The following is an 18,066-nucleotide window of genomic DNA, read 5'->3' as shown; positions in this document are numbered from 1 at the left end:
AGCACAGCAGACAATAAATGCTAAATGACTCTAAACCTGAGGTGGCAAGAGTGTGGAAAGAAGTGTCTAAGAAAAGAGTAAAGAGAAAGAAAACTTCCTAACATTTGGGATTTAATGTGATAAGAAGCTAATACACTTGGTTTACTTTTGCTGGCTGGAGAATACCAAAAAAATCTGAAATCCACTTTGTAAATCATTGCTCTCCTAGGGATCCCCAAAGCCAAAAATTATAGAAATCTACCTATAAACATTTACTAAGAGTTCTTATAATAAAATCAAGATTTGCCATGAATACAACAGCATAAAACATGGCATGTGTTCCTGGTCCTGCAGTATAGTGAAAAGAACTTGCAAGTCTGAAGAACTGACTTCCTGCAGAGCCCTGCCACTTACTAGTGAATATCATGTCAAGTTCACTCTGTCTCTATAAATCCAAGTCTCCTCATCTGTAAAATGGACACAATAACTGTCTATTATCTCAAAAAGTTTGGGTGGGAGTGAAATAGAAGTGAACACCCTCTGTTGTGAACTTTAACATCAACCCCTCACTGAGGATTAGGCCATGTCAGGCAAGACACAGAGTCAATTTATCTGATGTTGTGGTCTTCTTCAAACCCAGGCCATATACTGGCTGAGCCACCCCCAAATTCTGCCATTGTCTTTTGGGGGAGAATGGGGTAGACACCCTTAATAATTACTCTGGTGACTACTGTTCTCACTGCAAGAAAGGTTTAATATTTTACTGTTCCCCCAACTAAAATTAAAAAACCATCACATACTAACACATATAGTCCTCCCTGATAACACTGCTTAAAATAATCTGTGATGTGCTAATTTTATCATAAAATGATTAAAAACAAAATCCTCCTCCTCCTCCCTGCCCCAACCTAAAAAGTAACCCCACCACCACCAAAAAAGGCTTTATTTTTAGGATGTCCAAAAGTGTTGAGTCATTTCTACTAATGGGGCAGGATTTATAAAGGATAAATTCCTAAAGGATAAATGAGAAAAAAATGTTGGAGGAAAAGAAAACACTCATATAGTACTCCTAGAGAAACCAGAAGTGAACAGAGAATCTGGCTTTACAGCAGAACCAGTACCAATTTGCTCAGGCTTTGTGAGAGGCTCTGGCTGGGTATCAGAAATAGACTGTAACTGAACTAGAGACAGTAGAGAAAAATACAGCCAAACCTTCTAATAGGAAATGTGTGTGTGTGCATACATTCACAATTAGAGCATGAAGGGCAGGCAGAAAAACTTTGCTTGTATATAATCCAAATAAATTAGATATTAGTGATAAGTCCATTTGTGAAACACATTACTAATAACAGTAGAAAGGAAGGTATAGTAGTCCCCCCTTATCCCCTGGGATACTTTCCAGGACCCCCAGTAGATGCCATGCCTTAAACTATGGATAGTACCAAACCCTATATATACTATGTTTTTTCCTATACATACATACCTAAGATAAAGTTTAATTTATAAATTAGGCACAGTAAGAGATTAACAACAGTAACAACAACAATAAAATAGAACAGTTAATAATACTGTAATAAACTTATATAAATGTGGTCTCTCTCTCTCAAAATATCTTAATGCACAGTACTCACTTTTCTTCTTGGGATGATGTGAGATGATAAAATGCCTACGTGATGAGGTGAAGTGAGGTGAACGATGTAGGCACTGTGAAGTAGCGTTAGGCTACTACTGACCTGACGATATGTCAAAAGGAGGATCATCCGCTCCTGGACTGTGGCTGACTAGGAGTAAGTGAAACTGTGGAAAGCGAAACCTCAGATAAGTGTGGGGGACTACTGTATATAGAAAGGGCTCTCACCTTGGCTCTTTTTCTGGCATGACCATGGCTGGATGTCCGCCTCTGTTAGAAGGGGATTAGAAAATATTAAAGGTGTAGAAAATCAACATTTAGCTTAAAAACAATACAAGTTTACAAAGAAAAAGCACTAACTGTAAAACCATTACAAGAGATAAACTATGATGAGACCCACTTGGTGTGGCTGTCTCCCCTTTGCTACAACTCTAGTAACTGTGACACAGAAGGGACCACAGACCACCTACATACAAATCACCACTTACCATGAAGAAAATGAATAGGAAGACACTGACTGGTTGGCCTACTTCATAGGTTAATAAAAATTACTTTTGGATAAACCATGGAATCCTCTCCTGATTAGGCGGCTTCTGGAAATGTCACTACCATAGCATGACAGAGTGTTTTTACCCAAGCATGATCACAGGAGCCTATTTAACCCATAATGTACAGGCAATATGGCCCTTAATCATCACTTACAATAACATCTTTATAGGATAACATGTTCAGAGTTCTAACTTGAGAGACCCAAAGCACCTGTCCCCATGGCTGCTGATATGCAAACAAGACTCTTCTTGCCAACTGCCTCCTTCCCTGAAGATGAGAATTCTCCCAGTTCTAAGCTCCTGGTGGTAGCTCTTATAGCCTGTCTGGGACAGGATAAAAATAAGGGAGCGTGGAAGATATGGACAAGACTTCCAGAGCGAGGGGAGGGTAAAAAGAGAGGGTAAGGAGCAGAATAGAAGCTGAAGAAGATGAAGAATGAAGGCCTGTGGTAAGATGAGAGAAGAAACGACTAATTCATTGATAGGATTTCTGAACAGCTGAGAAGTCAAAATGGGGGCTTTGGGGAAGAAGTACGGTAGGGTTTTGTATGGGAGGAAGCACCTGGGGCTTCTCACATGTCTGGAATGGAACTCACTGTCCGCTGGGGTGGGGAGAGAACTGAGGTTGGTGGGTGGGGAAGGGGAAACAAGACAGAAGCAGAGTACCAGCATAGTCCTGAGTAGGTGAGGATTTCTCTTTCCTTTGTCCTCTTCACTAGTTACCAAACAAAACCGCCACAATGCAAAATGGAGAACTGGAAAGGTGGATGGAAAGAGTGAGAAATGATGATGAATCTGGTCAATGTAAGAGATGTTACAGTAAGGAAGAGCCATAGTCTGGGAATATGAAACAGTATTTGTCACTGTTTTTTCAAAAAGGTAGTAACATACACAGAACACAAATATTCAGGAGGTGTAATGGGGGTACATACAATAGTAAGTCTCCTTTCATATCTGTCCCCCAGCTACCTGGTTCTCTCCTAGAGGATCAAGTAGTACTGACTTTCTTATAATCTTTCCATAGATCTTTTATGAATATATATAAGCTTATTGTACATATGTATATACAGGTTTTTTTTTTTTCTTTTTTTTAAAAACCAAACAGATGTGGGTGCCTGGGTGGCTCAGTCGGTTAAGCATCTGCCTTCGGTTCAGGTCATGATCTCAGTATCCTGGGATCGAGCCCCAAGTCGGGCTCTCTGCTCAGTGGGGAGTCTGCTCCTCCCCGCTGCTTGTGCTCTCTCTCTCTCAAATAAATAAATAAATCTTAAAAAAAACCCAAACAAACCCGAATAGATGTATATTGTACACACCTTGCCTTTAAACTTTTTTTTCATGGATATTATTCTACAGAAGATCTACCATTTTTCTTAATGTCTAATATGGTATTCTACTCTGTGGCTGTACTATAATTTATTTTACCAGTCCCTTAAACCCCATCATTTAGGATGTGTCTGATCTTTTGTTAGTATAAACAATGCCTCAATGACCATACCACTAAGTATATCTACAAATACAGTTTATCTGTAGTCCACTAAAAAAATTTTTTTTAATTTAATTTTTAATAAAATTATTGCCAAATTGCCCTTCAAAGAGGTTACACCAATTTATAGCCCTACAAGCAATTTATGAATCTGCTTATTTCCCAGAATGGATAGTTTCCATGTAATAGTCAAACACATATTGAAAGTCTAATACGTACCAGGCACCATGCTACCTACTGGAGAATACAGAGATTAAAGAACACCTTGTCCAAAAGGGACTCATGGCACTGTTGGAGAAGACAGCCAGACAGACGACTACGATACGGTACGTTAAGTGCAGCACAGAAGTAGCCGCGCGGCGCTACAGGCGCACACAGCACAAGTGTCTAACCCAGACCGGCGACTCACAAACCCACACGTTCACAGACACCGAGTGCCTGCCAAGAACTGCATCGGGCTTTCAAGATACAATGGTGAGCCCAAACTGACCTAATCCTGGGCCTCAATGAGCTTGTAATTCTGTGGAGACACAGACAGACATTACTCGAAGAATTATACGGGGTAGACCTGCAATGGGTGAGTAAGGTTGTCAAGGAAGGCTTCCTAGAGAAAGACACATCTGAACTGAGTTTTGAAGGATAAACAGGTATCAGGCAGATTTGACAAGGGAGGTTCAGGGGTTGGGAGAAGCCAAGGAAAGAATACCAAGGAAGGCACTCTAGGCAGAGAAAGCATGTACAAAAGCATGCTTTCTCCAAACTTTTCAGCTCTTATTTGTAACAAGGACCAAGGAATCAGATAATGCTGAAGCACAGGATGCCAGAGGCGGACGGCTGCCAGGCAAGGGATTAGGTCATAATATGTCATGCTGACAAATCTGGGTCTTAGCCTAGGACAATGAGACACACAGCATGTTTGAAGAGAATGAACATAATCAGATCTTTATTCCATGGCCATATTTCTAAAGCAGTATGGCAGATGAATCCAAAAGGACCACAAGTTTAAAGGCAGAAAGCCAAGCTAGGAGGTCATACCCAATTGGTATGGGTTGGTTGAAGGACCCCCGCTAAGTTCAGTAGGTCAGGGTTAATTTGCCCATTCTAAACTCAATCTCAGAACCTGCCTTTTATAATACTGTTTCCATGTGAAAGGTGTTCTGAGTTCCAATTGCTGATTCTAAGAATATGTCTCACACAGTGTAAGTAAGGAAAGTCCCCTTTCTGCAAACTTTCCAGCTCCAATTCATAACAGGCCCTCCCTTGACTGCATCAGTAAGATCCCTGGGGAGACTTCCAGGGTATGAGTGGCGGGGGGGGGGGGGGGGGGAAGGTAGGAGAAAGAGCAGAATGTTTAGTGTTGTTGAGGGGGCACATGATCTGTTGGGAAATGGTGGAGTGGAGAGGGATTCTGAAGGATGGGACAAAACTAAAGACTTTGTAGAAGGAGCAGGAGCTCCAGTAGATGGCAGCAGCAGCTCCCCCTGCTCTAGAAGCCGCAAAAAGTCAGAGGCAGGCTCCCCTTCCAACCTCCCACACGACCTATTTGTATATACAGGTGAAGACACTCTTGAACTGAGTGTCCGTAAGGTGTATAACACCTATATACATCCTGTCTTTTCTGCTTATCTTCAAGGAGTACACACCCAACAGGAGTTTAGAACACCACTTCAAATAGTCTCCTGAGAACAACTTGGACCCAAAAGTTCATTTAATTATCATCTTCCAGATAACATGACAGCACATAATTAAACATTCATCACTTAATCTGTCCTGAGGATTTAAAATTCATTATTGGTATCAGTCGAGGCTGGAAGTACAGCTGGAACAGTGGCAGATTGTCTCTACAAACTCTAGAAGGAGGGGCGAGGAATGACAACTCACATGCAAAGGATAATGGAAAGAAAAGCAGCCAGTACAGAGATCTCGCAAATTGTAAGAGGAAAGACAGTAGAAAAGCAGGCAGCCAGAGAACAAAATATTTCAGAGAGCTGTCTGATTTTAATTGTCCCTTTATGTTGTTGCTGTTTTAATCTTTTAAGAAGAAAAGGCCTTGATGAATTGGGCTGTCAGGAGAAATGATGCTTCAACTTTCTAAACCCTCAAAAATGTTGCCGCCGGGGCGCCTGGGTGGCTCAGTCGTTAAGCGTCTGCCTTCGGCTCAGGTCATGATCCCAGGGTCCTGGGATCGAGCCCCACATCAGGCTCCGTGCTCCACGGGAAGCCTGCTTCTCCCTCTCCCACTCCCCCTGCTTGTGTCACCTCTCTCGCTGTGTCTCTCTGTCAAATAAATAAATAAAATCTTAAAAAAAAAAAATGTTGCCGCCATTGCTTTTTAAACTAACTTATTATGGTTAGTCTATCTCCTAAGCATGTAAGAATGACCAGTCTAACCCTTGGGCATGAAGGAAAGGATTTACATAATTTGGGTCTGGGTAACAGAGGATACTAGCAGTGACCACAGAGAAGAGAAGGACCGGAACAGGTAAACCAGAGGAGGCTCAGAGTATGAGCTGCCTGGGTACCAAATAGGAGCCCTGGAGGAAGCCTGGCTGGCTACCTACTGCCATCATATCTGCACTGCACTATGAATTTGGATGGAAAACAACATGGCAACCAAAGAGTGAAATTCCTCTCACTCACTTACCAAGTGGCAAGTTCAGAGATTATTTCTGACCCAGAAAATGCTGACTGTTTTAACACAACCAGGATATGAATTTAACACCGTGTGTAAAACTTCAGGCAGCTGAAGTTTCAAGAATTTATTGTATGAGCCATATTATGACTTGTTAAATATGTGTTTGTATACAGTTCATTTTTTGATATTAAAAAATATCAAAAGTAGCAAGGTCCAAATGGATTAGGAAATTACTATCTTCTCTAAACTTCACTAGGGACTCTATGACAAAAAGGGAAGGAGATAGTTCTTGAAAGCTGAAAATTGGGCTTTTAGGGAGAATCAAGTGACTGGCTTCTTACAGATTCCCAATGCCAATTATGATGACATTTCTATTCAGGTATAATGAGTGTGCATATGATGCACTTCTAATCCTTACCTGTGTCTCCTGACGCAAACCAGTATCTTCACTCTCTTTCTCAGTTTCTTCCTTACTTGGAGTCTTAGATATAAACTTGTTTTTATTTACAGATTCTTCCACCAGTTTTTTTTCTGATTCTTTCATTATTTCCAGGGTCTCTTGAGTAGTGTTACTGTTAGACATCTTCTTCAAAATAATACAGTAGCCTCTACGGACTCCTAAAGAAACATCAAATGCATTAAACAGGAGTTTATTTATCCATACTTCACATACACACAAGACTTGCATTTCACATACTAGTCTGCAGCAGCCACCCTGTAACGTACAGAAGGGTCCCTGGATAAATGCTGACCCAGGATTGACTGACTGATTGACTGATTTCTTTTTTTTTAAAGCTTTATTGAGGTAGTGGCGCCTGGCTGGCTCAGTCAGTGGAGTGTGCGACTCTTGATCTTGGGGTTGTGAGTTCAAGCCCCATGTTGGGTGTAGAGATTACTTAAAAATAAAATCTTAAAAAAAAAAAAAAAATAATAGGGGTGCCTGGGTGGCTCAGTCGTTGAGCATCTGCCTTCGGCTCAGGTCATGATCCCAGTATCCTGGGATTGAGCCCGCATCGGGCTTCCTGCTCTGCGGGAAGCCTGCTTCTCCCTCTTCCACTCCCCCCTTGTGTTCCCTCTCTGTGTCTCGCTCTGTTAAATAAAGAAATAAAATCTTTAAAAAAATAATAAAAGCTTTATTGAGGTAAAGCTGACATACAATACATTTCATATATTTAAAATGTACAATTTGATGAATTATGAAACATGCACACACCTGTGAAACCATCATCACAATCAAGATAGTGAGCACATTCATCACCCCAAAAGTTTCTTCCTGCTCCTTTGTAAGCCCTTCCTCCCCTCTCCACCATCCCAACCTACCACTGATCTGCTTTCTGTCACTACAGATTAGTTCGCATTCGCCAGCATTTTACATCATACAAATCTGGATTCTTGGTAATTATTTTGAGATTCACCAGGATCCAGTTCTAAAGCAATGTAGTATGAGTCCTCTTAGCACTTTATTTGCCCTCCCTCATTTCCTATAGAAATTTGCTTACATTTTCAGCTTGAGCACCAGACTCTCTCCAGAAAGAAGTAAAGTATATTATAAAGCTCTATTCACCACCAGAGAAGACCACTCTCCTTTCCCAAGGGAGAACTTCCACAGCTACCACAAACCACAACAATGTTACCAACTTTAAGTGTCTCCCCCATCAAAAGGCAACAAAATCAGATGATGGTTATAAACTCTTAAATTCTTTCCTTTATCTTAAGCAATGAAGAAGTAAGAGAACTTGGCAGTCAGCTATCCTTCAGAAAGACTGGGTCTCTCCCTGAAGGAAAAGAGAATCTTTGCTTTGTTATTCACTATTTGGGCTCAGTCACTCTACGGCCTCCCAATGAGACAGAGCTTCTGTACTCCAGGGGTAGCCAGCTCTTTATCACTTACTCTGGATACCTGGAAAATCCTGTAATGAAGTGAACACAGTACTTCAAGCACACACTCAGAAACAGAAGTTTGTAGAGGTTTTCCTTCCATAGATTACAGACTGTCCTTCAATCCTGAATACTTCTCTTTCCCTCCTTTACAAAGATAAGACTAGAAACCCTCCCGGACATCATATTTATTTCATGTGGCCCTAGAAACTGAGCCAAACAAACAAACAAATAGCAATGATTCAAGAAAACTGTCACACCAGCCATTTTTTCCTCCTTCAAATCAGTTTAAACTATAAGACACTGAAGGCTCCTTAAGAAGCACAGTAATCTCATCCTAGCATAAATTAGATAGTCTATAAGATTATTGCTTTGTTCACCTGGTCCTGACTTGTGCAGCTGCCTAGACACTTAGTTTGCATAGGGCTAGATAAAGGCCCTTTAAAAGACCAGAGTCATTCATATAATCATAGTCATACACTTGAATTTAAGATGACAAATACTGGAAGAAACTGACTACACAAGAAAATGGCCAATATTCTATTTTTTAATTAACTGGATCCAGTACCTAGAGGATTCTATAAAAGAGTTATAACCTATGGAGCTTTATGGATCTTTGGCTGTACATGGAAACTGCATATACACATATATTTATTTTTTCTCCCATAGGTAAATCAAGCACCCATTCTCTTCAGTTTGAAGTGTAATAAAACTCGGCACGTGTCTTTTCCATATCTCTTAGCTGGGAAACATCAATAGAAATCAGAATTGTAAGGGTTCTTAAATATGCCTTCATGCAATCCCACCTCCCCCCGCCACCATCCCCACATCAGAACTCCATTCTGGAACTTCCTCAGAGGGTCCTGCAAGCCTCTCCTAGAAAACTCCTGGCAAGGGATCATCCCACTATTTTTTAAATAGTCTTATTACTACAGAGTTGCTCCCTATAATAAGCTATGTACTGTTTCAATCTTGATGCTAAATCTGCTGTCGAGTCACACAAAATTAAGTTTACGTCTTTTACCACATAATAGACCTTCAGTATTTTTCTTTTTCAGGCTTAAATACACTCAAACAAATTTCTCTGTCAGAAAGAGAATGTGAGGGCTGGCAAAAGGGGAAATTGGATGAAGGTGGTCAAAAAGGTACCAGCTTCTAGTTAGAAGACAAATAAGTACTGGGGATGCAATGTACAACATGATGATTATACTTAATGCTGCTGTATGGTATATTTGAAAGTTGCTAAGAGTAGATCCTAAAAGTTCTCATCCCAAGGAGAAAAATTTTTTGTAGCTATATAAGGAGATGAATGTTAACCAAACCTATTGTGGTAATCATTTTCTTTTTTAAGATTTTATTTATTTATTTATTTACCTACTTACTTACTTATTTATTTGTCAGAGCAAGAGACAGAGAAAGAGAGAACACAAGCAGGGGGAGCGGCAGGCAGAGGGAGAACAAAGCAGGCTCCCCGCTGAGCAGGGAGCCCAATGTGGGACCCGATCACAGGTACCTAGGATCATGACCTGAGCTGAAGGCAGATGCTTAACTGACTGAGTCACCCAGGCGTCCCTGTGGTAATCATTTTCAGTATATATGTATGTCAAGTCATTTTGTAGTACACCTTAAACTTACACAGAGCTATATATTAATTATATCTCAATAAAAAAAAGGAAAAAATAAAAAAAATTTAAAAAGGGGGAAGGTGATATGGAAAAATAAAAAGCAGCTGGGTGTTTCTTTTTCCAACAATTACTTCTTCAAATACTTCTTCAAATCAGAATGACAACTTTGCAGCTCCTTTTCACACATAAGTCAGAAAAGGCTCAACTATCTGGATACCTAGACTAATTTCACAGTGTCTAAACACTGTTTCTCAGCCAAAGCACTAAGGGAAAAATTAAACAAAAAAAGGTCTTTCATAACAGCCCCACCTGTGGAATACGGTCACATATTCCAACTGCAGTTTTAAGGAGCTACATGGTTTCCTTCATTCACTGAGAAACAGAAAAACTTGAGCTTTAGATTCTTAAAAACCCTCAGAAAACAGACAGTGATTAATGATGCATCCACTTTTAAGAATTTTGACAGGCATTTCCACTGACAGCCTACCAGCCTCTTAAAGGCTGTGTAAAATAAAGTAATTCTTACTCCAAGGAAAATGCAATAGCAGAGAAAAAGGTACTCTAGCACACTACCCAAATCTCCCCTTTCTTCCACACATAACAATCTAGCCCAGATTCTCTTTTGGTGTTTGCCTTCGTCAAAGGACACATGATCAGGGAAAGTGACCCTATTCCTAGAAGGTGAATCCTAATTAGCTAGATCAATCATGGTAATTCTCTTTCCTTTTTGTGACTGATTTAGGAAGGGACAAGCGACTCAGTCATCACCAGTGAAATATGAGAGGACTTTGCGACATGAAGAGCTTCAAAGAAAGGGTATTCATTCTATTAAAAAAAAAAAAAGTGGGGTGCCTGGGTGGCTCAGTCATTAAGCGTCTGCCTTTGGCTCAGGTCATGATCCCAGGGTCCTGGGATCGAGCCTTGCACCGGGCTCCCTGCTCGGCTGGGAAGCCTGCTTCTCCCTTTCCCGCTCCCCATGCTTGTGTTCCCTCTCTAGCTGTCTCTCTCTGTCAAATAAATAAATAAAATCTTTAAAAAAAAAAAAAAAAGCTACTAGGGAAAAAATGGTTATCTTTTGCTGAAGGTAGTCTTGTGTACAGATGATGCCTGGATTGCAATATTCTATCAACTCATGGAGGATGGTGGAGCAGAGAAAATAAGCCTGGATCCTTGATGCTATGAGGCAGACTGAATTAGTCAACCTGGATCCTCCTAGCTCTGTACCTCTTGATATGTGAGGTCATAAATCCTATTATCATTTAAGCTATTTTGAGTTTACTGTTCCTTCTAGCCAAAAGCAACCTGAGATAATCAGAAAGGGTATGTGAAGAGAGGGACTATCTGGACCAGACAGACAAGCCTAGCTTTAGAAGTAGAAATAACTGACAGAGAGCTAGATGATATCAGCTAAAATTTTTGGAGTGCTTACACTGTCAGGCACTATCCTAAAGTGTTTTATGTATCTCATTTAATCTTACATCAATCGTATTAGATATATATTTTATTATAATCACTATTTTATAGATAAGTAAGCTGGGGTACAGAGCAATTAAATAATTTCAGGTCATACAACTGGTACATGGCAGAGCAGGACTCAAAGCCAGGAAATATGGCTCTAGCACTTGCTTTATTAACCTTTATGCAATACTTCCGCTAATTAAGGGGACAGATGTTCAAAGACTAGGCAGAAAATGGAAAGTCTACCAAAGATACAAAGGAATCATGGAATTCATAATTGGAAGGGGACTCAGAAGCTTTCTCATTTAGCTTCATCCTTCTATATCCATAGTCCTCCTCAATCAGGTTCTTGAATCATCAATAACTCTGAAAAATGATTGTCCTGACCCTGTTTGTATACACCTAGTGAAGGTAAGTCTTCTCCTCCATATTACAAACCTTTTTTCGGGGGAAATTATAAAGAGGCGATACCTTCCGGTTACTTTCTGCCACTGGCCCCAGTTTAGTTCTCTGCGCAAGTCATAAAGAACAAGCGTAATCTCCCTTCCATGTCAGCCCCTTACAGGAGACAACTTTATCTTACTTCTTTCTCTAAACACTCCCTGCTTCCTAAGTCAGGTCTTCAAATACCATATTTCCTCACCATTTTGCTTCTAGGATAAAAGAAGCTATCCTCAAGTTAACAAAGGCTGGTTATGAGGGGTCAGAGTGTTACTATTCAGAGTCAAGATCCATTGAAAGATACACTGAGCTCAAAATCATATTTCTTGAGCTGAGGCTCTCTTTTGTTATACAAAATAACCTTTAACTAACATTGCCAGTCCTGCAATCCTAAGTAGAAGTCTCTCCTTTCTCTTGGGGCAAAAAATTCCTGGAAACAAATTTTTCAAGGCAAAAAGTGAAGGTTCCAGGTGAGGGACAAGACAAAGACAATTTATTAACTGAAAAAAAAGTCTTAAGGAGCACGAATAAAGCTAGTAGAAAAGGGTTAAAAGCAGAGAAGTAATTTCCACTCTTCATGGTTTATTTGGTATAGAGAGGAAATGAAGGGCTTGGGGCAGTCAGAAGAAGAAAGGAACTATTTCACATGTAACTCAACTAGAACAAAGCAAAGACATTAACATCCCAGGAGCCAAGATACGTGCTTCCCTACAACCTATCTGTGCACACTGTACATTTCATCCAGGCAAACAGCACAACTTTAAGGGAGAATGTCTCCTGAGGACACTCAGTGGCTCAAAGCTGCACAGAGGGGACTGCCAGAAGTGGGGGGCAAGGAGAGGGAGTGAGGAAATAGGATGATACAGGGGAGGATGACTGGGAGCCAAGATTTGGCAATTTTTTCAGGGAGAATACTACATATTCCCCATAAATTTTTTGACTGCCAAGGTAAGTACCTTCCAGAGCACAGTGAAATTATATATCCTTCCATCAACTCATAAACAACTTTCTAGGCATGAGGCCAAAAAGAATATATTATATAGGGGATACTCAGAGACAGAAGGGCATTTTCTCCCTTTTATACCATGGAGGAGAAAGAAGACAATGCTAGAGGCCAAAAATTCTGACCTACCCTGTGGCAAAATTCCTGTAAACTTACCAGTCCTCTGCCAATTTGTATAGCAAGAGTAAATGACTCCCAATTGAAAAAATATATTTTTTAAACTGTTTAAAATCTAGGGGCTCAGGAGAATAGATAAACAAATTGCTGTATGTTCATACAATACTATGCTATAATAAAAAAGAATGAACTTCTGGTGTTTGCCTTCTTCTGAGGATACATGATCAGAGAAAGTGACCCTATCCTGAGCCCTAGGAGGTGGACCTTAATTAGGTACACCAATTATGGTAATTGTGTCCTTTCTCTGACTGGTTTGGGAAGGGACAAGTGATCTGATCATTACCAGAGAGACTAGGGGACTTTGCTGGGTATATACTGAAATACACAAAAACATGGATGGATCTCAAAACTACTATGGTAAGTAAAAGAAAGCAGAACTCCCTTAAAAAAAATACATAATTCTGGGGCGCCTGGGTGGCTCAGTCATTAAGTGTCTGCCTTTGGCTCAGGTCATGATCCCAGGGTCCTGGGATTGAGCCACGCATCGGGCTCCCTGCTCAGTGGGAAGCCTGCTTCTCCCTCTCCCACTCCCGCTGCTTGTGTTCCCTCTCTTGCTGTGTCTCTCTCTGTCAAATAAGTAAATAAAATCTTAAAAAAAAAAAAAAACAATGTAATTCCATTTATATGAAGTTAATGGACAGGCAAAACTAAACTACAATGATTTAAATCAGGAAATGCTTGCTTAGGATTTGGGGGTAAAATATGGGTATAAGGGATCCTTCTGTGATGGAGATATTCTATCTTGTTGGGGGATGTGGTTACATGGGTGTATGCAACTGTCAAAACTTATTAACTGATCTGTGCATTTTATTGTATGTTATTTAAACATACACACATACAAACAGACACAAACCATACACACAAATGCTCTTAGGAGTCAAGACAATGGGGACAAAACATCCTTATAGTTAAAATGGCAGGGTAAAAACAAAATAAGTCTGCACTCATGCATGGCAAGTCTATTCCTACATTATTTGACTGGAGTTGGGAGAAAAGGAAAAAGCACTAATGTTTACTGAGCACAATTATGAACCTGGTGCTTTATGCACTTCAACTCATATTCACCAAAAGTAGTTAATCACCTTGCCCAAGGTCATACCACTACTAAATAACAGAACCAGATGAGAACTCTGGTGTTGTCTGATTCCAAAGTCTACATTCTTTTTTTGACTCTGGTTTATTGTTCCTACACATTACTTTATTTAATCCAAACAAAACCCTTTGTCAGGGCATTTTTCAGATGAAGAAACTAAAGCTCAGGGATGCCTGGGTGGCTCAGTCAGTTACGCGTCTGCCTTCGGCTCAGGTCACGATCCCAGGGTCCTGGGATTGAGTCCCACATCGGGCTCCTTGCTCAGAGGGGAGCCTGCTTCTCCCTCTGCCTGCCGCTCCCCCTGCTTGTGTCCCCTCTCTCACTGTCTCTCTGTCAAATAAATAAAATCTTAAAAAAAAAAAAAAAAAGAAAGAAAGAAAGAAAGAAACTAAAGCTCAGAGGAATTAAATAACTTTCCCAAGCTAATACAAGAGGATCAAGGGCAGGACGCCAACCTAGCTGTGTCTAATCCCAAAGCCAAAGTTGTAGGTGTCCCAAGGCAAACATTCAAGAGTGTTCTGGGGCATGAAGTTGGGATGAGAGGGGTGCCTAGATCTCAGGCCTCTCTTCAGAATGTTCATGGGGGACAAATTTGGGGGTTCAAAAATTAGGTTTCTTTTTTTTTCCCAGTATTTTATTTATTTATTTATTTTATTATTTTTTTTAAAGATTTTATTTATTTGTCAGAGACAGACACAGCGAGAGAGGGAACACAAGCAGGGGCAGTGGGAGAGGGTTCGAGAAGCAGGCTTCCCGCAGAGCAGGGAGCCCGATGCGGGGCTTGATCCCAGGACCCTGGGATCATGACCAGAGCCGAAGGCAGACACTTAACAACTGAGCCACCCAGGCGCCCCCCAAAATTAGGTTTCTAAATTCTCCCATCTTTCTCCTCAATCTAGGTCACCCCTCATGACTTTAAATTTTTTACAGTTTACAGAGAGTATCTTATTTGATCTTCTCAAGGTATAAAATATTATCTCCATTTTTGAATGAAATACTAATAGTAAGAAATATTAAGTGAATTATTCAGGGCCATACAGTATGTATACGGAGGTAGAATTCAAATCCACGTCTTCTTGATTGCAAAATCCCATGTTCTTCCCACTATAGTGCTCAAAGGACAAAAACCAACAACAGTATGATAACTGAAAGTTCAGTATGATGCCTGAAAAGGTAAATGGCTCAACCGTCCTGGGTAGACATGATAGAAGACCCTGCTGAGTTATAAATATAAGAGACACAGGTCCAATACTCCCTTTTCTTCAAAGAGAGAAAGCAGAATATGGAGGACTAAAGAATAAAGTACTTATGGAACGTATAAGGCTGTAGTTATGTGACAGTCACTAAGTCCTTTAAAGACTTCAAAAGTCAACTGTCATAGGTTTCACTAGTACTAGGCCAATAAAAATAACAATAACAATCGTACCAATTTTCAAAATCAGGGAAGTGTTAAGAAAATCATTCTGCTCTATAAATGCAAAAGGATTCACTGGTGTGTAAGAAGGCCACAGGAGTTGGCTGATGTCCAGAACAATTCCTTAGGCAAAGTAAAGAGAAAAACAAGATTAAAATGTTCTGGACATGTACCCTCTTTCTTTGTTCAATCTCTGTTATGGCTGTACTTGCCCTGAAATGAGAACTACAGGTGCTTTTGATCAATGAACTGAAATGTTGGGCTTTATTATAGTTTCTATCAGTTTTTCTACATTCTCGGCCAAAAATGCCCATTTTACTTCTGTGAACAAAACAGAACAAATCAAATTTCCTCCTCTTTCAAGCAAAGAGCAGCAGTGGGTGGGTGCCTTTCCTTCTGCTGCTTCCATTTTCTTTAGTTTTATCATAGTAATGCCACTATGTAGAAAATATCACAGAATCTTAGGGATGGAAAGGACCTTCAAAGTTCACAACTGTCTTCTCCCACACACTGGCAAAAGTGCTCCCAACTGAATCCAGAGAAGACATTCTGGCAAAGAAAATAAATCGCAACTTACCTACTGTTCATGGGCATTTCGGGATGCTTTCTATTACTAACTTAAATGCTATGCGGGTAAGTCTATCTTGCCCTACTGTGATGACCTTAGAGGTCAATGCCACCACTTGTTAGGTAGAAAGGACACCTAAGCCAACAATGTAGTATTAAAAGAATATTTCAGGGGCGCCTGGGTGGCTCAGTCGTTAAGTGTCTGCCTTCGGCTCAGGTCATGATCCCAGAGTCCTGGGATCGAGCCCCACATCGGGCTCCCTGCTCAGCAGGAAGCCTGCTTCTCCCTCTCTCACTCCCCCTGCTTGTGTTCCCTCTCTCACTGTGTCTCTCTCTGTCAAATAAACAAATAAAATCTTTAAAAAAAAAAAAAAGAATATTTCAAAATATAAAATGAAAGTGAGATTGCCAGGGAAATGAAAAAAGAATCGAATTTCATATGAAGGAACTGAAAACCTTTAAGAATCATTATTCCTAGAGCCTCTGCTGCAAAGGAGAGTCTGCTATTTATTCCGCAATATCCAGTTACCTCTTCCTTAATAAAACCACTGGTTTTAGGTTGGGCATAGGGATGCCTGGAAAAAAGCTACACATATCCCAACCTCCACTGTAGCTAAATGTGAGCACCCTAATAAATTCTAGTACATGAGATATAAGAAGTAGTGTTATGAATTGAACTGTGTCCCCCTCCAAATCTGTTTGTTGAATCCCTAACCTCCTGTATCTCAGAATGTGACTATATTTGGAGATGGGGTCTTTAAGGAGGTGATTAAGTTAAAATGAGTGGGCCCTAATCTAATCTGACTGATATCCTTATAAGAAGAGGAGATTTAGGGGCGCCTGGGTGGCTCAGTCATTAAGTGTCTGCCTTTGGCTCAGGTCATGATCCCAGGGTCCTGGGATCGAGTCCCGCATCGGGCTCCCTGCTCAGCAGGAAGCCTGCTTCTCCCTCTCCCACTCCCGCTGCTTGTGTTTCCTCTCTCGCTGTCTCTCTCTGTCAAATAAATAAATAAAATCTTCAAAAAAAAAAAGAAGAGGAAATTTAGACACACAAAGAGACATAGAGATATATGGGCAGAGGAAAAACTGTGCGATGACACAGTGAAAAGGGAGCCACTTGCAAGCCCAGGAGAAAGGCTTCTGGAGAAACCAAATCTGCCAACACCTTGATCTTGGACTTCTAGCCTCCAGAACTGAGAAAATAAATTTCTGTTGTTTAAACCATTCAGTCTGTGGTATTTTGTTATGGTAGCCCTAGGAAATTAATACAAGTAGTAAATACAACCTCTACGAAGTACCCTTACAGGAAGTGGGTAGCCCTTCTTTACTTACCCTAATTCCTACTGGCTTAAATGTGGAAGCAGCCGTCTGGGACTGTGAGATGATACTAGGGTTGAAAACCATAGATCATGAGGCAACAGACAAAAGAAACCTGGGTCCTTGACTAGAGCAGTCCCAGACTGGACTGACTACCTCTAAATTTCCTGAATGTGAGAAAAATACACTTCACTCTTACCTAAGATACTATTTAGGTGCATGCATGCGTGCACATGTGTGTGCACACACAAAGTAATTCTGATAAAAATAATAATTCCTCAATTCCTACAAGCAAGAATCAAGCAGCAACACTCTGGAGCTTATATGTACTTGGGAGGGAAGAAGTAAAATAACAGAAAGTTGGCATTTTTTAAAAAGATTTTATTTTTAACATGGCGCTCGAACTCACAACCCCAAGATCAAGATACTAACTGAGCCAGCCAGAGACCCCGAAAGTTGGCATTTTATGGAGAATATAAGAGCATCACCCTTGTGCTCTAATACTACCTGTGCTGTAAGGAAAAGGCTGAACATAATAATAGGGTGAGTTGGGGCAGCACCCTTCAAAATAAAGAACCTTCAATCTCCAGAGTGTAGAAGGCAGCAAGCATGTTGTAGTGGATAAATTTATGAACTTTGTAGTTTGACATGAATTTGGCTAGGAGAGTCCGGTTTCCACAACTTAGTAATCATGTAACTGAGCCTCGGCCTCCTCATTTGTAAGATCAGGCATGATACTTACCTCACAAAGCCACTGAAAGAACACGTGAGGTAACAAATGCAATGTGCCTGCACACAGTAGATGCTCAACAAATGTT

General features: G+C 40.6%; 1 protein-coding gene across 16 annotated transcripts in view; it reads right to left on the bottom strand.

Moving 5' to 3' along the window:
* The window catches only part of R3HDM2 (R3H domain containing 2), a 153,818-nt gene that overhangs the window by 35,611 nt on the left and 100,141 nt on the right, over positions 1-18,066 (bottom strand). For all 16 annotated transcript variants that reach the window (XM_032421010.1, XM_032421012.1, XM_032421011.1 and 13 more), the window contains 2 exons: positions 6,694-6,893; positions 1,838-1,879 (listed from right to left, as the gene is read on the bottom strand). In XM_032421010.1, the coding sequence (XP_032276901.1) occupies positions 1,838-1,879; positions 6,694-6,858 (207 nt within the window). In that variant the 5' untranslated portion in view covers positions 6,859-6,893. The remainder of the gene's footprint in view (positions 1-1,837; positions 1,880-6,693; positions 6,894-18,066) is intronic.

This window comes from Phoca vitulina, unplaced genomic scaffold (assembly GCF_004348235.1).
Source record: "Phoca vitulina isolate PV1807 unplaced genomic scaffold, GSC_HSeal_1.0 scaffold23, whole genome shotgun sequence".
NCBI classification, from domain to species: Eukaryota; Metazoa; Chordata; class Mammalia; order Carnivora; family Phocidae; genus Phoca; species Phoca vitulina.
This window is presented reverse-complemented; position numbering and strand designations above follow the sequence as displayed.